Here is a 20,362-nt window from a genome sequence, read left to right as displayed (position 1 = left end):
ATCATTTGCAGATGTGTTAGATAATTGAAAAACATTGACCTTTTAGTGCACCTCCAGTTGAAGATCAAAAACCAGTCGAGTCTCCAGTTTAAGGTCAGAGGATGTTTGAGCCTAATGTTTAAAATGCTTCATTTGTACACGTTGAGTGATATTTTGTCAGGTGATGCCTAACTGATCAATGCAGTTGTGTGAAATATCGATTAACGTCTTGGAGTTGATGATTTCCTATAGAGCTGTGTACCTGTTGATGAAGAGGATGCAGAGTTAATGATGAGGCACTCTCTTTGAAAAAGACTAAGTCTGATACTTCCCAATGTGGAGGGGAAGGTGGAGAAAAGTCAAGGGAACCAAAAAGCAACTCATGCTTTGCATAGTCGCGAGTGACAATTTACTGTTGGAGAAGCAGTATAGGTAAGGAATTTCAGTGGACGACCAAAGTGGTTACCTGGCAGAGTAAGCTTTGTGACCGGACCATTGTTGTAGCACGTGGAAGTGGAGGGTCAGATCACCCATAAGCACTTGGATCATTTAAGAAGAAGGGAGATACCCCAACAAAATGCTGTTCCACCTGTAACCATTACTGAACCTGTGGTTCCTGTTGAGGTTGCTCAACCAAGGATAGACATGCCCGATATCTCTATTGGAGTGGAAGACACTGAACTGCATGTGCCTAATGAGGTACCTGATGTTAATGTGGTTCCAGAGAATGTGTTTCCTGCAAAAGAATCAGATGTCATGGAGCTGCAACATGGATCAGGGAACCACCTGACTGAATTAGTAATTTAATGACCTATATAAATATTGTAATGTCATGAGATAAATATCCTTGTAAATACAAAATGTACAATAAAGTTAAAGGGAGAGGAATGTAGTAATTATAGTTCTGATAAACATAGGATGGTAGCTTTAAGAATAATCCTGTGTTGTCAGATCACATGATCTGTGTAAACCAATGAGTTAGCAGCGCAGGGAACCTCTAGGAAGAGTTCTTGTTTAGTTATAGAGTTTGATGCACTAATGTAGCTGCTGCTGCTGTCTTGTAAATAAAATTAAATGTGTCCACCAAGAAAAGTTGCCTGGAAGATCAACTCTATAACAGGAATACTTTTATTTTGAAGTGTAGGTGCTGTAAGAAACATGACAGCCATATTGCAGACAGGAAACTCCCACAAGCAATAATGTATTAATGACCAGATAATCTATCTACTTGTGATGTAGCTGAGGAATAAATATTGGCCAGAAAACTGGGGTTAGCTCCCCTGCTCTTCGTGGCTCTTTTACGTAAACCTGAGTGGGCATACAGGGCCTAGGTTTAATGTTTCATCTGAGAAAAAGCACCTCAGACAGAGCAGCACTCCCTCAGTACTGCACTGAATGTCAGCCTTGAATCTTGTGCTCGAGTCATAGAGGCGAGTGTGCTACACAGATTCTGCAAACTTTGCTTGAGCACAAGTAAGTCAAAACCACCTCAGCAACAACTTGTCAAGTAACGTTTTAAATAGCCCTCAGAAGAGGGCTCACTAAACTTGCCTCATAACGTTTGCTGTTTCAGGAGTGAATAAGGTAGGCATTCCCTGCACCTTTATTGGCCAATCTTAGTAATCATTATGCTCCATTAGTCCCATTGACATTTGTCACAATCTTGCTCTTTCAACATCTTCAGTTGCACACTGAGGATGCACCTGTGGAAACCACTCCAGTTACCCTGGGCCACTCATGGGCCATGCAGGAAGCAGCCAGCTGGTAGCCGTGCTATGGGAATAAATTTTGTGACCTGCATCCTTCAGTTGGTGGCTTTGCTGCACAACATGTTCTACAGGAAATCATCAACACCAAGACGTTAATCGATATTTCGCACAACTGCACTGATCAGTTAGGCATCACCTGGGAAAACATCACTCAACATGTACAAATGAAGCATTTTAAACATTAGGCCCAAACGTCCTTTGATCTTCAACTGGAAACTCGACTGGTTTTTGATCTTCAGCTGGGGGTGCACAAAAAGATCAATATTTTTCAATTTCAACCTGCAAATTATATAATTATTCACTGTATGCATTCACAGAGACTGGCCACTTTGACAATGTACCAGAATGGTTCTGAACAATGAATCATTCTCTTGCTGGTGTCACTGTCTACAAGAACGGAAAATAAAAACTCTTGGAGAATAGGGATAATTAAGTCTTCAGTTCACAGATGAAAATGTGAACAACACTTTGGAATAATCAAAATCAAAGTCCTGATGCTCACCAGTGTAGCTATTGAATGTTGAGAAACTCGGAGATGAGCACAGGGAGGGTGAGATGGAGACAGGGATGTCACACTAATGCTTTGATTCATGTTGCCCTTGAAGGTAACTAGAGCCAGAACATTATTTAATCCACTTAAATTCCTTAAACCTGATATGGGCTCTCTGAAAACTAGACATAAGAATCAAAACGGGAATACATATGGACATCTGGAATCTATATGATGCTTTTTATAGGAATCTATATAGTCTATTTTACATCAGTATGGTGCACAAACTCTCAGAACTGCACTGGATTATATGGTAAAAGAGCGGATTTGCAGGACAAACACTGAGAGGTGTATGAATTGGCTAAAAACAGAGTACAGTGGAATTTCCAAGGATTTAGTGTTTGGACCACCTGTTGCTTTTGATACATTTACTGATTTGAACATGGGGTACAGGATACAATTTTGAAATTTACAAATGATTCAAATCTTTGTTTAACTTATTATTTCATGGGATGTGGACATCACTGGCAATGGCAGCATTATTGCCCATCCCTATATTGTCCTTTGAGGGGAGTTAAACACATCACTGTGGGTCTGGAGTCACATGTAAGCCAGACCAGGTAAGGATGGCAGAATTCCTTCCCCAAAGGGCATTAGTGAACCAGATGGGGTTTTTTTAATGATAATTGATGATAGTTTCATCGTCATTATTACTGAGACTAGCTTTGCATTCAAGAGCCAGCTGCCATGGTGGGATTTGAACTCATATCTCCAGAGCATCAGCTTGGGCCTCTGAATTACTTGTTCAGCAATATTTTCACTAGGCCACCATCTCCCCGGTATGGCTTAGAGGTTGATGGCGCTCCTCAAAACCTCACAGAACAGATTAACAGAGTTACTAATAAAGCATGTAGGGCCCTGGGCTTTGTTAATATAGCCTTGGGACTGGATTTTACAGGGGCAGACAACTGAAGTACAAAGCTGGAGCCAAAAACAGGAGCCGACCACGCTTCAGTCAGTGGTAGGACACGGGGAGGCATATTCCCAGCAGTGGCAAGTCGTCGCTGCTGGAGCCAACCCGGCCAAGAGCTGCTGGCCCAATCAGAGGGCTAGCAGTTCAGACCCTCAGCAGTGCCACTGCTAGTGGTGGCCATTCCTGAGGCTGTAGTTGCGAGGGGATGGTGCTTCAATGACTGAGGGGCCTTTGAAGGGGGATAAGTGGGGTTGAGTACACCAGAGCCAGGTACACAGGTAGGGCCCGGTGAAATAGGAGTGGTGGGGATGAGGGGGGATGTGTGCCGAACACACGCAGCACTGTCACAGCACGGACTGTCTTTGCTATCTGAAGGGCCCAAAAAATAGGGACCCCACACTGAAGCCCACTGGGAGGCCTTGAGGCTTCACTGGGTGGTCTCCCAACACATCAACGGGCCCCATTTGCATAGACAAAACCCCTGTGGAGGCAGGAATAGGCCCTGAATTGGTCTCTTAAGTGGCTCCAGGCAGGAGGCTGAACTACTACCCTTCATATTGCTGACAAAATGGCATACCATGGGTACAGCACACCCACTCCCACAACAATTCTCCAGCCTTCCCACCTCCAGCCCATAGCCAAGGTGCTGGTAAAATTCTGGCTAAAGATAGCAAATGCCAAGTTTGCTAAAATTCTGGATCAGGCCCAAATGGAGCATTGTGTCCAATTCTGAGCACCACATTTTATGAAGGAGAGGGTGCAGGAAAGATTTACTAGAATGGTTCCAGGGCTGAGGGATTATAGTTACATGGGTAGACTGGAGAAGCTGGGGTTGGTTCTCCTTGGAGCAGAGAATGTTAAGAGGAGATTTCTTATGGAGGGTTTAGATAGAGTAAATAAAGAATAAAATAAGATTGTCAAAAGAAGCAGAAATGACATGAGGAAAATTTTTTTATGCAAAGGGTGTTTAGGATTGGAATGCAATACTTAATAGACTGGATTTTATGGTTCCCTGGTGATGGGTTTGAAGGTGGCTCCCCGCCTATTAAATGCTATGGGAGCCATGCCTGCTGACTATCTGCTCACCCCACCAAAATTTTACCAGTGAGGTGCCAGACAGCCCATCAGTCTGTGGACCAACTGATGCCCTTGAGTGGCCAATTATTACCCACTTAAGAGCCTCATCCCACCACTGCTGGGATTTGACCAGTGGTGGGAGAGGCCCACCCAAGCGTCAAGGCTAGCAACTTTCCCATTGCTGGCTGGCAACGAGTATGGGAGGATGTGCCTCCTTGACAGACCCCCTGGGATGATCGGAGGGCTTCCCACAGGTCTTTCCTTGCAGGCCTGTCTACCTCATCCCCCTGCCTCCAGTACTCGGTCTGCCAACCTGGCCCTGGTGAGACAGCACCACCCCCCCCTCACTCACTCCAATTAGTTCTCCATTCAAGCTCCGGTTCCCCAGTGTCAGAGACTGTCTGCAGTCCCAGTAATGGCCACAGCTCTGGGTGGTGCTGCTGAGACTGAACAGCTGCCAGCCTTTTGATTGGCTAGCAGATCTCAGGGGCAAGACTTCCTGGCCAGATGGGAGCAGAAGTTTCACCTCAAGGTAATTAATGCCCCTCTGAGCAATAACTGCCTGCAGGGCAAGTCGCTGGAGCAGGAGTGAGTTCACTGGGAAGGGTGGGGATTCTAGCCGAATAGGTTGGTAGAAACAGATTCAATTCTACTTTCAAAAGGAAATTGGATAAATACTCGAAAGAAAAAAGAGCTGCCAGTATATGGGGAAGAGTTGGGGAGTGGAACTAGCTGGGTTGCTCTTCAAAAGAATCAATACAGATTCAGTGGGCCGAATGGCTTCCTTCTATGCTTTACTCTTCTATTACTCTTTACGTTGCTGTATCCACAACCTACTAACTTGGAGGTGAGAGTGTTACCGCTGATACTGAGTGATACTGCTGAAAATTTACCCATCTCACAACTACATTGTCATCATCAGCTTCCCTGTGCCTTATTTCCTCAGTGCAGGAATGATTGTGCCTTATGTGTGTGGTGTGTGATCAGTTCAGCTTTTACTTAAGAAACTTTAGTTATGTTCAGAATCAACTGTTCAGTTGATAAGGCACCGGGACCAGATGGAATGTATCCAAGGGTACTAGGGAAAGTGAGAGTGGAAATTGCAGGGGCACTGGCCATAATTTTCCAGTCTTCCTTTAACCCGGGTGGTGCAGGAGGTCTACAAATGTTACACCCTCATTCAAAAAAGAGTGTCAATATAAGCCCAGTAACTACACGGCAGCTGATTTAATCTCTGTGGAGGCGAAGCTTCTAGAAATGATAATTCAAGACAAAATTAATAGTCACTTGGGCAAACATGGGTTAATTAAGGAAAAATAGCATGTATTTGCTAAGGTAAAATTGTGTTTAACAAATTTGCTGTAATTTTTTGATGAGGTAACAGAGAATGTCGATGAGGGTACTGCTGTTGATGTGGTTCACATGGACTTCCAAAAGGCATCAGAAAGTGCCACACAACAGACTTATGGGAAATTATAGCTCATGGAATAAAAGGAACAGTGGCAACATGGATATGAAATTGGCTGAATGACAGGAAACAGCGAGTAGTGGTTAATGGATGTTTTTTGGACTGGAGGAAGGTTTGTAGTGGAGTACTCCAGGGGTCAGTATTGGGATCCTTGCTTTTCCTGATATGTATGAAAGACCTAGACTTTGGTGTACAGGGCACAATTTCAAAATTTGCAGATGATACAAAACTGATGATACAAAAGTGTCTGAACTGTGAATGTAGAACTACAAAGGACATAGACAAGTTGGTATAATGGGTGGACAGGTGGCAAGATGAAATTTAATGCAGAGAAGTGTGAAGTGATTCATTTTGGTAAGAAGGATACAGAGAATATAAAATAAAGGGTACAGTTACAAAGAGGGTGCAGGAGCAGAAAGACCTGGGTTTATATGCACATAAGTCATTGAAGGCAGCAGGACAGGTTGAGAGCACGGTTAATAATGCATACAGTATCCTGGGCTTTATTAACAGGGACCATAGAGTACAAGAGCAACGAAGTTATGTTAAACTTGAAAAGGACACTGGTTTGGCCTTAGCTGGAGTATTGTGTCCAGTTTTTGCACAGCACATTTAGGAAAGAGGTGAAAGCATGAGTGAGGGTGCAGAAAAGACTCACGAGAATAGTCCCAGGGATGAGGAACATAGATTGGAAAAGTTGGGAATACTTTCCTTGGAGAAGGTTGAGAGGAGATTTGATAGAGGTATTCAAAATCATGAGGGGATCTGGACAAAATAAATGGGGAAAAAACGTTCCCACTGGTGAAGGGATTGAGAATAAGAGGGCACAGATTTAAGGTAGAAAGCAAAAGAAGCAATGGAAACATGAGGAGAAACTTCTTCACATAGTGATTGGTTAAGATCTGGAATCTCTGTCTGAGAATGTGGCAGAAACAGGTTTAATCGAAGCTTCAAGAGGGAATTGGATTGCTGTCCAAAAAGGAAAAATATGCTGGGTTATGGGGAGAAGGTGGGGGAGTGGGGCTAGCTGAATTGGTCCTATGGAGTGCCGGTGCAGAGATGTTGGGCTGAAAGGCCTCCTTCTGTGTTGTAACAATTGTTATTCTGTTGAATAATAGAATTTTTTTCACTAAAGTTAATAACAACTTCAATTTAATACCTGTAAATCTCTTGTTATAATATCGAATTAGACATAGTAGAGTACGAGAGCCGGACATGAATATATTACTGCTTAATTGAGGGATTGTACATGCATTCCTTCACTAATACAGAAGCTACTGACTGCACTGACACAACACAATGGAAACATTTCTGCCCAGTGTTCTGAGGTGTATTGTGATAGAATCTTCAGTTTGTGGGACCACTGGAGGGTGTGTGCGAGCTGCTGTCTGAACAGATGACTTGCCGAATGTTCCGTTGGGTGCACTGACCCTGGTTTCAAAGCTTTGGGTCAGACCCCAACTGAAAGGGAAACTGAATCTTCAGGTTTTTAGGGAAACTAAAACGGAAACAGAAACTGAATCTGATGCTGGTTAAAACCAGCTGGTTAAACACAGAGCCATTTGAGCTCAGCCCCTATGGTGCAGAGAAGGCAGGCCGAAGGAAAATGAAGATTGAATCTTGGAGCGGGGATAAAGGAAAATAAGATTTCTGCACTGCTTCAGTTATTTTACAGCAACTGATTGACCATGCAGTGCACCAGTTTGTTAATGAGGGTTTGGATAAAGGTGTTTCTGGAACACCAGGCCATCAAGACTGTTGTGAGCAGAGCTGAGAAGGCTCTGCAGAAGCACATCAGTTTGGTGAGGAGAATGCCTGTGGAACTCAAATTGATTGGGAGCTACTTTCAGATGAGGATTGGTGGCAAAATCCTTAAAAGGAGCCAGATTCTACCTAATGAGGTTCAGAGCTTTGAATAACCCTGTGCCTGAAATTAGAACCATATATGTTATTTGGAGTCATGGTAAACCCATGAGATCTATCTTTGTTGTATCTACTATTTAATTGTGAAATTTATAGTTTATATTGGCTGCAATTTGTCTGTTAATTCATGTTTAATTTTACTGCAATTGTTAAAGTAGAAGTTATAAAGAGTGAAATCTTGACCATTGGTTTTCTCATTGAGGTAGTTTGATAAATTTGGTTATTTTGATTTCTTTGTCCCGGAGGTCATAACACCATTAACACCACCGTTGGATGTAAGTTTGACTCAGTCGTGGCACTCTCACTTCTGTGTCAGAAGGGCAAGGGGTCAAGTTCCACTCCAGAGACTTAGCACAAAATCTGGGCTGACACTCCAGGGGAGTGCTGCCTTTTGGATGAGATGTCAAAGATGTTGCAAAAGAGCTTTTGAAAGAAGTGCAATGGGGTTGCTCTGGCCAATATTTATAATAACCCAACACTAAAAGTGACAATCTTAGCATTTATTTCCTTCGTGTGTGTTGTAGAAAATAGGCCATCACATTTCCAATATTACAGCAATGAATAGATTTCAAAAGAAAAGTGATTCGGGAAGTCCTGAGAATAAATGCAAATATCTCATTCATTTCAAGAAAAGTAAAATACTTTTCTGTGTATTTTTACAATCTAGTGATAAAGCTAGTAATATGAACTCAAATATACAGATTGCCTAAATTAGATGGTCTGGTCATTTAGTTCCTACTAGGGTGGGAGTAAATGATACACAGATTACTCTGCTGACTATAGAATTAAAGAAACTCTGGATTGATAGGATATTTTAACTTTTTCTGTTGTGTTTCCAGGGTTAATGTTTCTGTATTTGCTGGATTTAAAGATGGATTTCTTTTATAAACATGCTGGTATGACATTATCTGTTGTAATATGCCTTTAAGGGATTGTAGCATGCTATCACTTGAAAGGAAGCGTGCCATGCCATCCAGTTTTAGTTTAACTTTTGCTTTCAGCTGAGTACATACACACAGGTCTGCAGCTCTGATGTCTTCAAGATTTCTGGCCATATATATCTGTTCACACATGAACCCACAACGTGTTTATCCAATCCCTCAAGAGCGACTGGCGCCTTTATATCATTTTAAAAACACATTAGGAATCTCCAGCTCTTGTATCTTGCTTTTGCGAAACGGATGTTCTTGTCTAGTCTGCTCAGCAAGGGCAGACCAACGTGAGTGGCAGCCTGTTCTTATCCTGTGAGGCAATATGCAGAATCAATGAGCTTTCCACATCAATTCTCTTTCACTGAAAACAGGATGTTTGTTTCTGCTGGAATGAGGGCTTTTTGGTTCCCCTGCTCTTCAGTCACTACACACTGGAAACTGGTCAGCGATGCTGGTGGAGACAGCACACACGGTGTACATACTGTCAGCAGTGCCTCATGGCTAGGCTGCTCTTCACAGGCGTCAACTAGGACCACAGCAATACTGCTAATGCCAAGTTTCAACAAATTAGATAAATGAAAACAACAGTGTTATGCTACATTAGGAACTCTTCCTTTACCATGAGCTGAGACTTGTTATCAAGCAATTATTCTCTCAGTTCCACTCATTAATATCAGTGCCCAACATAGCACTGGAATAACACTCGACAAAACACTGTTAACTGGGAATAGCTCAGATTTCTTCGGTTATCCCAGGTAATACCTACCCCTATGTGTCATTATAGAAACCTTCTTAATCTATTTACTGTGAAACAAAGCAGGAAAAATCTTGGTATCCACCAGAAATTTAAACCTGAACCTGATCAAATTAGTTTAATTAATGAAGGTTGACCAAAGCAGGTCAAAAGCAGGCAAGTGGAATTTGTTCCCAGTTCCTCAGACAGTGCAGAGAGTCAAAGCCACCTTTTCCCAGATCACTCTATATCCTTCATAGGCTTCAGTGGAATACATCCAAACCTTAATAAATATTGTGTATCCCAGACACTGCACATAATGGTTACAACTCACACTGAGTTGGGGGGATGCAAAGGGGCATCACTCACCAAACGTCACTGACAGTACGCCCAGGTTTCCCTCTCAGGCCTCGTGTTTTCCATTCTGGACGACCAGGTGCACAGGTCACTTTATTAATGCAAGTGAATTCTTGTTGGACATCTTTTTTCCAATATGTGCAGGTCAAAATAAACCAACTCTCGTGCACATTGCTCCCTGTGAGCATCTAATTATAAAACAACTGAACCACTACAAGGTGGATTTTCACGTCTGTAAATGCTTTTCACCTCTCTGAACCAAATGGTTGAGACAACTCAATGTGACTGAAGTTGCCTCAGGTCAGGCCGATATGTGGAGCTCAACCCATTCTGTCCTAATAATCATCAGATTAAGGCCAAGCCAATTAAACAATGCATTCGAGCGGCCATTGGTGTAAGAGAGAGACAAAAATCAGGAGAATTAAATGAGGAGATCATAGCCCCTCAGAAAGGTAGGGAGTAGGGGGTGGGAGTAGGGGGTGGGGTCCCTGATTTTCTTGCATCCTGACCTGGCACTGGGCAAGTTTCCCCTTTATTCATTCTCAACATGTCGGAGACAGGGGTGAGGTTGGCTTTCATTTCCTGTCCCTAGATGACCCTGAGAAGGTGCTACCTGCTTCTGATTGGTTACTTTAGTGTGGCAGGGAGGATTGCAGGCCTGTTCATTGGAATGAAAGGAAAGTCGAGTGGGTTGGCTGAGGGATGTGAGATGTTCTTCCCTAGGCTTTGCTCAGCTGGTGCAGGTATTGAAGATGAATATCTATCCCAACATCCTTGACTATCCCAATTGGAACCACTTCCCAGAACTGTGCTTGGCTGCACTATCCTTCATCTCTTTGAGAAGACTGATGGAGGGGGTGCTGAGTGAGGAGGGTGTGGGGGGGGGGGGGGGGGTGGGTGGGGTGGTGGTTAATGGCAAAATAAAAACTCTTCACAACTTAAACTTAAAAAAACACTTTATTCTGAGAATCCTGTTTGGCAAATCTCACTGCCTCTGTTAAACTCAGCGATAGAAGTGGACAGAGTCAGTTTTTTGCAGCCCCTCAATCACAAAGTAAACGTTTATGTTTCAAAAGCTTGAAATAACTTTCAGTTTGGGAAAGGGGTAAACTCCCCTCTTTTGTCCCACCCCTCCCCCCTCCCACAACACCTGGAAAAAAAACTAGTGAAAGTTATTCTAAGAATATTTGGACCCCTCGAATAAATGAAATTGGTCTTTGAGCAATAGTGTGAATCAGGCTACGTCAGTAAATCAGCGGCTTGCTTCACACCCCTCCTGAAAGCCTGGTGTGGCTGCTGGTGTGCTGTCAGCCTGTTTCATATTACCGGCATAGACCAGGTTCACTCCCCCTGCCCCATCTATGCCCCTCCCCTCCCCTCCACCCCCATTGTATTGTTTGATTGTCATCAAGACTCTATAGCTTTGTGCACAGATATTATTTCAATAAAGTGCCCTACAGAATTCCTGGTACTGCCATAAGATGCAAAATGGAAAAAATGTTGGTCTCCAATGTTGCAATCCCTTTATCTGAAGGAACATCAGAGAACAGAAAGATTTATCTCCAGCGATCAGAAGAGTATAGGATAATGTTCAGGGATGTTTGCTTCATTGCTCTGGATCTGCTCCCCTCCAGTTGAGGTAAGCCCTCGTGATGGTATAACTTCTTTCACTCTGACATCTATAACTCACTATCTGACTGACTGGTGTTTTTGCAGCTCTCAGTATTAGCCGACTGCAACTCCCTAACACAAACACGTCTTAACACTTACCGTGGTCCTCTCAAACTTTCTATAAACTGTCATCACCTTGTTCCCGTCACAGGCCCAGTATTCTTTCCTTTAACAGTAACATTCTTCACTACTGCTTCCAATGCACAGGAATCTAGCCCCTTTCCCAGAGACCCACACAACAAGATCATCCATAGAAACATCTCACCTGCACCTTCCCACCTCCACCACCCCCTCAATCGCACCCTGTGCCCCCGCCACCCATAAGAGAGCTTAAGGTAGCTCAGTGGAAGAAGCTATACAGCCCTGGGATGGTGCTGATCTAACCCAGGTGCTCTTCCAGTCTTCTGTCAACAGATGCCCTAACCCTCCAATCACCACTGTGCAGCCTAGTCACACCCAATACATCAGGGGCTGAAAGTCCATAATGTAAGGTGATGGAACCTGAAATGCACCCAAAAGCCTTTAACTTCAGTTTTTAAACCAATAAAAGAAATTCCCCAGGATAACTGAATATTACCACATGAAGCATCATACTATCATCTGCTAGCTTACCAGAGGTCTTAACCAGTTTAAAATAAATGGGATATTGGGAACCCGTTTGATGGTGTTTCTCTAACTTTATATCCACATAATAGATCAAGATTATAGGCCTCACATTACAAACTGCGCTCCTGGTATGGAGCTGCCTGCCTGGAAACACTTAAGCTGGAATTTGGAAACATCGCCTTCCTCCCTCTCATGATTTTTCGTCCTTTAAAATTTGTGGACAGAAAGTTGTGGGATCTGAGTGGACATTTCTGAAACTTGTGACTGGGATCACAAGCTTGTGAAATAGCCCCTGAAAAAAGGTTCCCCACCCTGACCTTATTTTCTTAGAAGGTGGGATTTTTCCTTTGATAAACATGAGCGATCTGTTGAGCAGCGAGCGACCCTGACGGATACAGTTAAAATCTAATAAATGCAAAAATGCTTAGCAGAGAGGGAACCTTCCAACGATCCAATCTTTGTCTGATCATGGTTACACATCATCACTTAAGGTATATTCTCACATTTTCTCCCCTTGTGATCTGGGGCCTAAGATGTTTCCATAATTACCAACACTGACGTGCTCTGTATCACTGCTGGCTCACTTCCTCCCCTTACATATTGCAATCAACACGCTGGTCTTGTTCATTCTCTCATCTATTCGATCATCATTGAAAAACCTGCCTTTTAACCCCTGATTATCTGATTGTGTCTTGGAAACATAGGAACAGGAGTAGACCATTTGGTCCCTTGAGCTATTCGCTTTGTTCCCTAACCCTTAACACCTTTACTGAACAAAAATCTATCAATCTCAGTTTTCACATTTTCAACAGCTTTTTGGGGGAGAGAATTCCAGCTTCCCACTACCTTGTGTGTGAAGTGACTCCTGACATCATCTATGAATGGCCTAATTGTAACTTTGAAGTTCTACCCCCTTGCGCCGTTATCCACTCTATCAAATCCCTTAATCATTTAAAACACGAGGTAAGTGCGTAAAATGTGAGGGGTCAGAGGAGGTACAGTCCACGGAGTGTTAATTGGGCACACACCCCCACCCTCTCAGATTGATCCACCATCAACCACTGGCTATTTTCTATGCTACTCCTCGTCAACAGCTTTTGAAGGTCTGCTGTGAGCTAGAGTTGCCTGGGTTTAGCGGTTTCTCACAGGAACTCTCTAAAAGAGTGTTGATGCTAATCCAGATCCCGATCACTCAGTGTAAGCACGCATGCCCCCTCCTCCTGTCTGTGGAAGTGTGGGGTCTGAGAAACAGTGGGCAGGCTGCACATTAACACTGTGCCAACATCTGAACCATGCTGAAACTGATGGGAGGCTCATCAGGCACAGGGAGTGCATGATGATTTTATTCATTGAATTGTGCACTTTTACATAGGAACACTCCTGCATCAAGGTCAATAACACAGTTGAAGCTGTTTATTGGAGGGCCCTAGTGGATACAAATTGCCCCATTTATCAGATAAAATCCACCAGTATTGATGTGTATATATATATATATATATATATATAAAAAAAACTGGATGCCTGAGAAATGTATCCTTTTAAGGCATATCCCCATTAATCAGTGCCAACTGTGTCACTGTGAGGCTGTGCTGGGACTCCATGTTGACCTGCATTATGTTCTGAACGCCAGTCTGTGCTTAGCACACTGCTCGAGGAGGAAGAGAGACAGAGGAGCAGGTGCCGGGGTTATTCCTGCTGCTCGTTCATTTCCATGTCCGACACCAGGATGTTTTTCTCCACGGATTCGCTGGGTGTCGAGGAGGTCCGGCTGTACCGGGCGCTCTCGAAGGCCCCTCGCCGAGAGCCCGAGGCAATCCGCCGACGGTACAGGAGCAGCAGCACCACCACCACCGCCAGCAGCACCAACGCGCCCAGCACATACAAGATGATGTCCAAGGTGTGTCCCTGCGAGCCGGCTGCAGATACACATAGGGGAGACAGAAAATGGGAGAAAAGCCTCAGAATTGAGTTGCGGTGTTAAAAATGGAAATGAGCAACAGAAAAACAGCAGGAGGTTCACTTACAGGTAGTGAGAAGTCTGTTTTCTTGAACTGTGTGAGTAAATTTTTAAAACTGCATTAGTTTAATTAACATTGAAAGAATTAGCAAGCAGGCCTCTTATTTACAGTGACAGTGTAAATGGAGGAGAGCAAATTAGCTGTACATTTACATCTCTCCAGACTGACACCAATTTTTAAAATGTATTTGTTCGTGGGATATGGGCATCGCTGGCTAAGTCAGCATTTATTTCCCATCCCTAATTGCCCTTGAGAAGGTGGTGGTGAGCTGCCTTCTTGAATTGCTACAGTCCTTGTGGTGTAGGTACACCCACAGTGCTGTTAGGGAGGGAGTTCCAGGATTTTGACCCAGCGACAGTGAAGGAACGGTGATGTATTTTCAAGTCAGGATGGTGTGTGGCTTGGAGGGGAACTTGTAGGTGATGGTGTTCCTATGTGTCTGCTGCCCTTATCCTTCTAGGTGGTAGAGGTCATGGGTTTGGAAGGTGCTGTCTAAGGAGCCTTGGTGAGTTCCTGCAGTGCATCTTGTAGATGGTACAGACTGATACTACTGTGCTTTGGTGGTGGAGGGAGTGAAGGTTCGTGGATGTGGTGCCAGTCAAGCGGACTGCTTTGTTCTGGATGGTGTCAAGCTTCTTAAGTGTCGTGGGAGCTACACTCATCCAGGCAAGTGGGGAATATTCCATCACACTCCTGACTTGTGCCCTGTAGATGGTGCACAGGCTTTGGGGAGTCAGGAGGTGAGTTTCTCTGAGCAGAATTCCCAACCTCTGACCTGTCATTCGCTGTTCACTGTCGCACAAAGTCAAAAGTGTGTTGGCTGAGCTGGGACCACGACAATGTCAGAATAAATGAGCTCAGTATCTGCGAACCATAGGATGGGGGCCAGAAACCAGTCAGGAATTGTGCTCCTCACTGCTAATCTATTGATCTCTGCTGGGAAGTTCACTGATGTGAATGTTGGATGAGGACAGGGAATAACCTAACTGGGATAGCCCCTATAGTAGGGGCTGAATGGTCACTATCTGTACCACCCTGCATGAAGAGCCACTGCCTTTGGATAGAAGAGAATCCCTTCCCACTGCGGTGCCCGTTTTGTAATATCAGCCACTTGCACGGCCCTGACTCTCTGCCCATCCAGCGCTGGAGCAATGTCTGTCTTTTATTTCTTACCTCTTGGTGTTTTGCAGACAATTCCGAGTGTGAAGCTGGTACAGGGACCAATTCCCCAAATGCCAGTGTTGCTGTTGATCCAATAGCAAGTGTTTGGACTCATTAAACTCATGTTCTCAGTTTCATGAGCCCAGTTTGAATAGTTCAAGATTGTCTTATCAGGCCAGACAAGTGAGCCGCCTAAAACAACAAAAGGATGAAGAGCTGATTACATCTCACAGTAACCGCACTAATGAAACCATATGATAATCCCACTGACTGCACTGACCGATCGCACTGCATGGTCACTGCAAGGTGACTGCATATACTACACTACACAGTAACTGCATTAACAGCACCACACGGGATTGGATTAACTATACCACAGTAACTGCATTAACTGCACCACACGGGATTGGATTAACTATACCACAGTAACTGCAATAACTACACTGCATGGTAACCACATTAACTACACCGCACTGTAACCATATTAACTACACTGCATAGTAATTGGATTAACTATACCACAGTAACTGCAATAACTACACTGCATGGTAACCACATTAACTACACCGCACTGTAACCATATTAACTACACTGCATAGTAATTGGATTAACTATACCACAGTAACCACATTAACTACACCACATGGTAATCACATTAACTGCACTGCATGGTGACCGCACTAACTCCACTGTACGCTCTAAAGAGTCATACGCACTCACACTGTTAACTCTGTTTCTCACTCCAAAGATGCTGCCTGACCTGCTGAGTTTTTCCAGCATTTCCTGTTTTTGTTTTCAAATTTCCAGCATCCATGGTATTTTGCTTTTATTCCACTGTACTGTAATCGCATAGGGGGTGACCACATATACTGCACCACACGGTAACTGCAATAACTACTCTGCATGGCAAACCGCATTATCTATACGATATGGTGACCGCACTAACTAAACTGCACAGTAACTTCACCGCAGGGTGACTGCATATACCAGTGTCCTTCATTGCAAGGCCCACAAACCAGTGGCAGCTACCATCAACACAAAGTGTAGCTCCCCGACTCCATCCATTCATTTTCAGTAACCACTTTATTCACAGAGGGTCGTGACAAGCCGGAGCCAAACCCAGCATTATATAGCAAGTCCTTGTTTAATGTTGCCCCCCTTAACATTGTTTCACTTTAACGTTGGTAAGTTAATGGGGACTGTAATCTCATTGAGCATCACAAGATGCATGTAGTTTCCCAATTGACTCGCGGCACTTTGGAGCAGCATCTTGCCACTTCCTGACCTCTTAGTTGTGGCATCTTCCCCATGCCTGACCCACCCTCTCACCAAACCTCCTGCTCCCTGATTCACTCACTTGGCACTTCCCTTTCCTGGACCTGTGTTCCCATCCAAGATCCAGATCTGATTTGAAGCCAGATTTCTGATGTTGTGGAAGTATGATTCCCGATGGTTTTGTTTTATACAGTCATGGGATGCAGGCATCGCTGGCTGGGCCAGCATTTACTGCCTATCCCTAATTGTCCTTGAGAAGGTGGTGGTGAGCTGCCTTCTTGAACCACTGCAATCTCTCTGGTGTAGGTGCACCCACAGTGTTGTTAGGAAGGGATTTCCAGGATTTTGACCCAGCAACAGTGAAGGAACGGCGATATATTTCCAAATCAGGGTGGTGAGTGACTTGGAAGGGAACTTGAATGTGGTGGTGTTCCCATGTGTCTGCTGTCCTTGTCCTTCTTGATGGTAGTGGTCGTGGGTTTGGAAGGTGCTGTCACAGGAGCCTTGGTGAGTTCCTGCAGTGCATCTTGTAGATGATAAACACTGCTGCAACTGTTCATCGGTGATGGAGGGGGTGAATGTTTGTGGAAAGGGTGCCAATCAAGCAGGCTGCTTTGTCCTGGATGGTGTTGAGTTTCTTGAGTGTTATTGGAGCTGCACTCATCCAGGCAAGTGGAGGGTATTCCATCACACTCCTGACTTGTGTCTTGTAGATAATGGACAGGCTTTGGGGAGTCAGGAGGTGAGTTACTCATTGCAGGATACCCAGCCTCTGATCTGCTTTTGTAGCTACGTATCTATATGGTCAGTCCATTTCAGTTTTTGGTAAATGGTAACCCTCAGGATGTTGATAGTGTGGGATTCAGCGACGGTAAGACCACTGAATGTCAAGGAGCGATGGTTAGATTCTCTCTTGTTTAGATGATAATTGCCTGACACTTGTGCGGTGCGAATGTTACTTGCCACTTGTCAGCGTAAGCCTGGATATTGCTGCATTTGGGCATGGACTGCTTCAGTATCTGAGCAGTTGTGAATGGTGCTGAATATTGTGTAATCATCAGCGAACATCCCCACTTCTGACCTTATGATGGAAGGAACGGCATTGATGAAGCAGCTGAAGATGGTTGGGCTGAGGACACTACCCTGAGGAACTCCTGCGGTGATGTCCTGGAACTGAGATGATTGACCTCCAACAACCACAACCATCTTCCCTTGTGCTAGATATGACTCCAACCAGCAGAGAGTTTCCCCCGATTCCCATTGACTCCAATTTTGCTAGGGCTCCTTGATGCCACATTTGGTAAACTGCTACCTTGATATTAAGGGCATCACTTCTGGTGTTCAGCTTGTTTGTCCATATTTGAACCAAGGCTATAATGAGGTCAGGAGCTGAGAGGCCCTACCGGAACCCAAACTGAGCATCTGCGAGCAGGTTATTGCTAAGCAAGTGCCATTGTGATAGCACTGTTAATGACCCCTTCCATTACTTTTCTGAAGATCGAGAGTAGACTGATGGGGAGGTAATTGGCCGGATTGGATTTGTCCTGCTCTTTGTTACAGGACATACCTGAACAATTTTCCACATTGCAGGGTAGATGCCAGTGTTGTAACTGTACTGGAACAGCTTGGCTAGGGGCACGGCAAGTTCTGGAGCACAAGTCTTCAGTATTATTGCCGGAATATTGTCAGGGCCCATAGCTTTTGCAGTATCCAGTGACCTCAGCCATTTTCTGATATCACATGGAGTGAATCAAATTGGCTGAAGACAGTATCTGTGATGCTGGGGACCTCCAGAGGAGGCTGAGATGGATCATCCACTTGGCACTTCTGGCTGAATATTGTTGCGAATGCTTCAGTCTTGTCTTTTGCAATAATGTGCTGGGTTCCTCCATCATTGAGGATGGCAATATTTGTGGAGCCTCCTCTGCCACCACCATTCACAACTGGATGTGGCAGGACTGCAGAGCTTAGATCTGACCTGTTGGTTGTGGGATCACTTAGCTCTGTCTATCACTTGCTGCTTATGCTGTTTGACACACAAGTAGTCCTGAGTTGCAGCTTCACCAGATTGACACCTCATTTTTAGGTGTGTCTGGTGCTGCTCCTGGCATGCCCTCCTGCACTCTTCATTGAACCAGGTTTGGAGGTGCCTGGCCACAATTCCATGACAATGTCTATGTCAGGCTGTTGCTTGACTAGTCTGTGAGGCAACTCTTCCAATTTTGGCACAAGTCCCCAGATGTTAGTAAGGATAACTTTGCAGGGTCAACAGGTCTGAGTTTGCCATTGTCATTTTTGGTACCTAGGTCAATTTCAGGTGGTCTGCCTGGTTTCATTCCTTATTGACTTCACAGTGTTTTATATTGCTGCAGCTCACACTTAACTGCCAGACCAAGTAGGGACAGCAGAATTCCTTCCCCAAGGGTTTTTAACAACAATCGATATTTATTGAATTAAATTTCCAGTTGAATATTCTGCTAGTTCTATAGTAGTTGTTATGATGATATAACTGTTACTTTACAACATACATATTTAGATATACTTATTGATGCACATTGTACCAAATCTCACCATGTGCTGCAGTGGGATTTGAACCCGGGTCCCCAGAGAATTACCCTGGGGCTCTGGGTTACTCGTCCACTGACAATACCACTACATCATCGCCTCAAATGACTGTCAAAGCTGCCCCTACCTCACTCACAGTGAGGCTTCAGGAGAGGGAAGCAGCGAGTAGGAGCATTTAAAAAATCATGGATTGTTGCAACCCCAGCTCGGTACTTCTGCACCATCAGCGCTCGCATTTCCACAACATCGGAGCTCTGGCTTTGGGTTGGATCTGGATCTTGAATGGGAATGCAAATCCAGGAGAGGGAAGCATTGTGAGGGTGAGCCAGGGAGTGGGAGGTTCTACGAGAGGGTGGGTCTGAGAGGGAGGAGAGGCTACAACTCGAAGATTGGGGATGGGAAGAGACCACAATGCTGAGGGTTGGGAAGGAGGAGGATCTGCAGTGATCAGGAGGATCAAGGTGCAGGAGGTTCAGGAAAGAGGGTTGGTGGCAGCAGGAGGTACTGTACATAGAAAGCTACTTATTTTAAAAAATAAAATAAGTTTAACAATATGAAAGTTATTTTCTTTACCAATGTGGGAATTTACCAATTTAGAAAATTCCAACTTAGAGGGTATAATGTTTTAATCTTTGTTTTTATTTGATGAGGAAGTTCCTACAGAACCTAACTACAGTTTTAACATTGATTCCTATGGAAACCAATAATTCACTTAAAGTTGTGATCTTCAGGGACACAACCACAACTTTAAGTGGGGACCCCTACAGGATTCCTATTTATTTTATTTTTAACATTAAAAAATGTGTACGGAGCCTTACCAAAAGTCACGGTACAATGTGCATCAATAAGTATACCTAAGTATGTGCATTGTAAAGAAACAGTTATATCACCATAGCAACTACTGTCGAACTAGCAGAGTATTCAACTGTTGGTGTCGTGTACTTTTCTGGCCCAAGTGAGTGACTGGAAAGAACGGATTAATTCTTCATTCTGTTGAAGATAAAATCAGAAAGTGAAACAGAAGCAGAAGCAGATAATCAAAATGTAACTGTGGATATTAATGAATTGAACAAAAGCATATCTGCACCAACTACAGAAAACGAGGAGGCTGGAGGAAGTAGTGGCCATGATAAGACCATAAACGAGCCACAAAGAGTCACCCTGTAACACTACATCAGGAAGGAGGAGTAAGCAATGATAATTTACCGGTCAATGTGACTCTCACATTGCAGGTATTTAGCTAAAGTGGCCCTTGCTTGAAAAATAGTGAAGATCACTGTCATATACTCGCCCTCATGGTAACTGAAATAACCATACCACACGGTAACCATAATAACTACACTGCATGGTAACTGCAATAACTAA

The 20,362-nt window shown here is 44.1% G+C and overlaps 1 protein-coding gene across 3 annotated transcripts in view; it reads right to left on the bottom strand.

The window, feature by feature from the left end:
* Positions 1–11,070: 11,070 nt before the first annotated feature.
* The window catches only part of mrc2 (mannose receptor, C type 2), a 263,455-nt gene continuing 254,163 nt past the window's right edge, over positions 11,071–20,362 (bottom strand). For all 3 annotated transcript variants that reach the window (XM_041173462.1, XM_041173463.1, XM_041173464.1), the window contains 3 exons: positions 15,170–15,349; positions 14,003–14,029; positions 11,071–13,894 (listed from right to left, as the gene is read on the bottom strand). In XM_041173462.1, coding sequence (XP_041029396.1) covers positions 13,665–13,894; positions 14,003–14,029; positions 15,170–15,349 — 437 coding nt within the window. In that variant the 3' untranslated portion in view covers positions 11,071–13,664. The remainder of the gene's footprint in view (positions 13,895–14,002; positions 14,030–15,169; positions 15,350–20,362) is intronic.

The sequence above is a fragment of the Carcharodon carcharias genome, chromosome 23 (genome assembly GCF_017639515.1).
Source record: "Carcharodon carcharias isolate sCarCar2 chromosome 23, sCarCar2.pri, whole genome shotgun sequence".
Classification (NCBI taxonomy): Eukaryota; Metazoa; Chordata; class Chondrichthyes; order Lamniformes; family Lamnidae; genus Carcharodon; species Carcharodon carcharias.
This window is presented reverse-complemented; position numbering and strand designations above follow the sequence as displayed.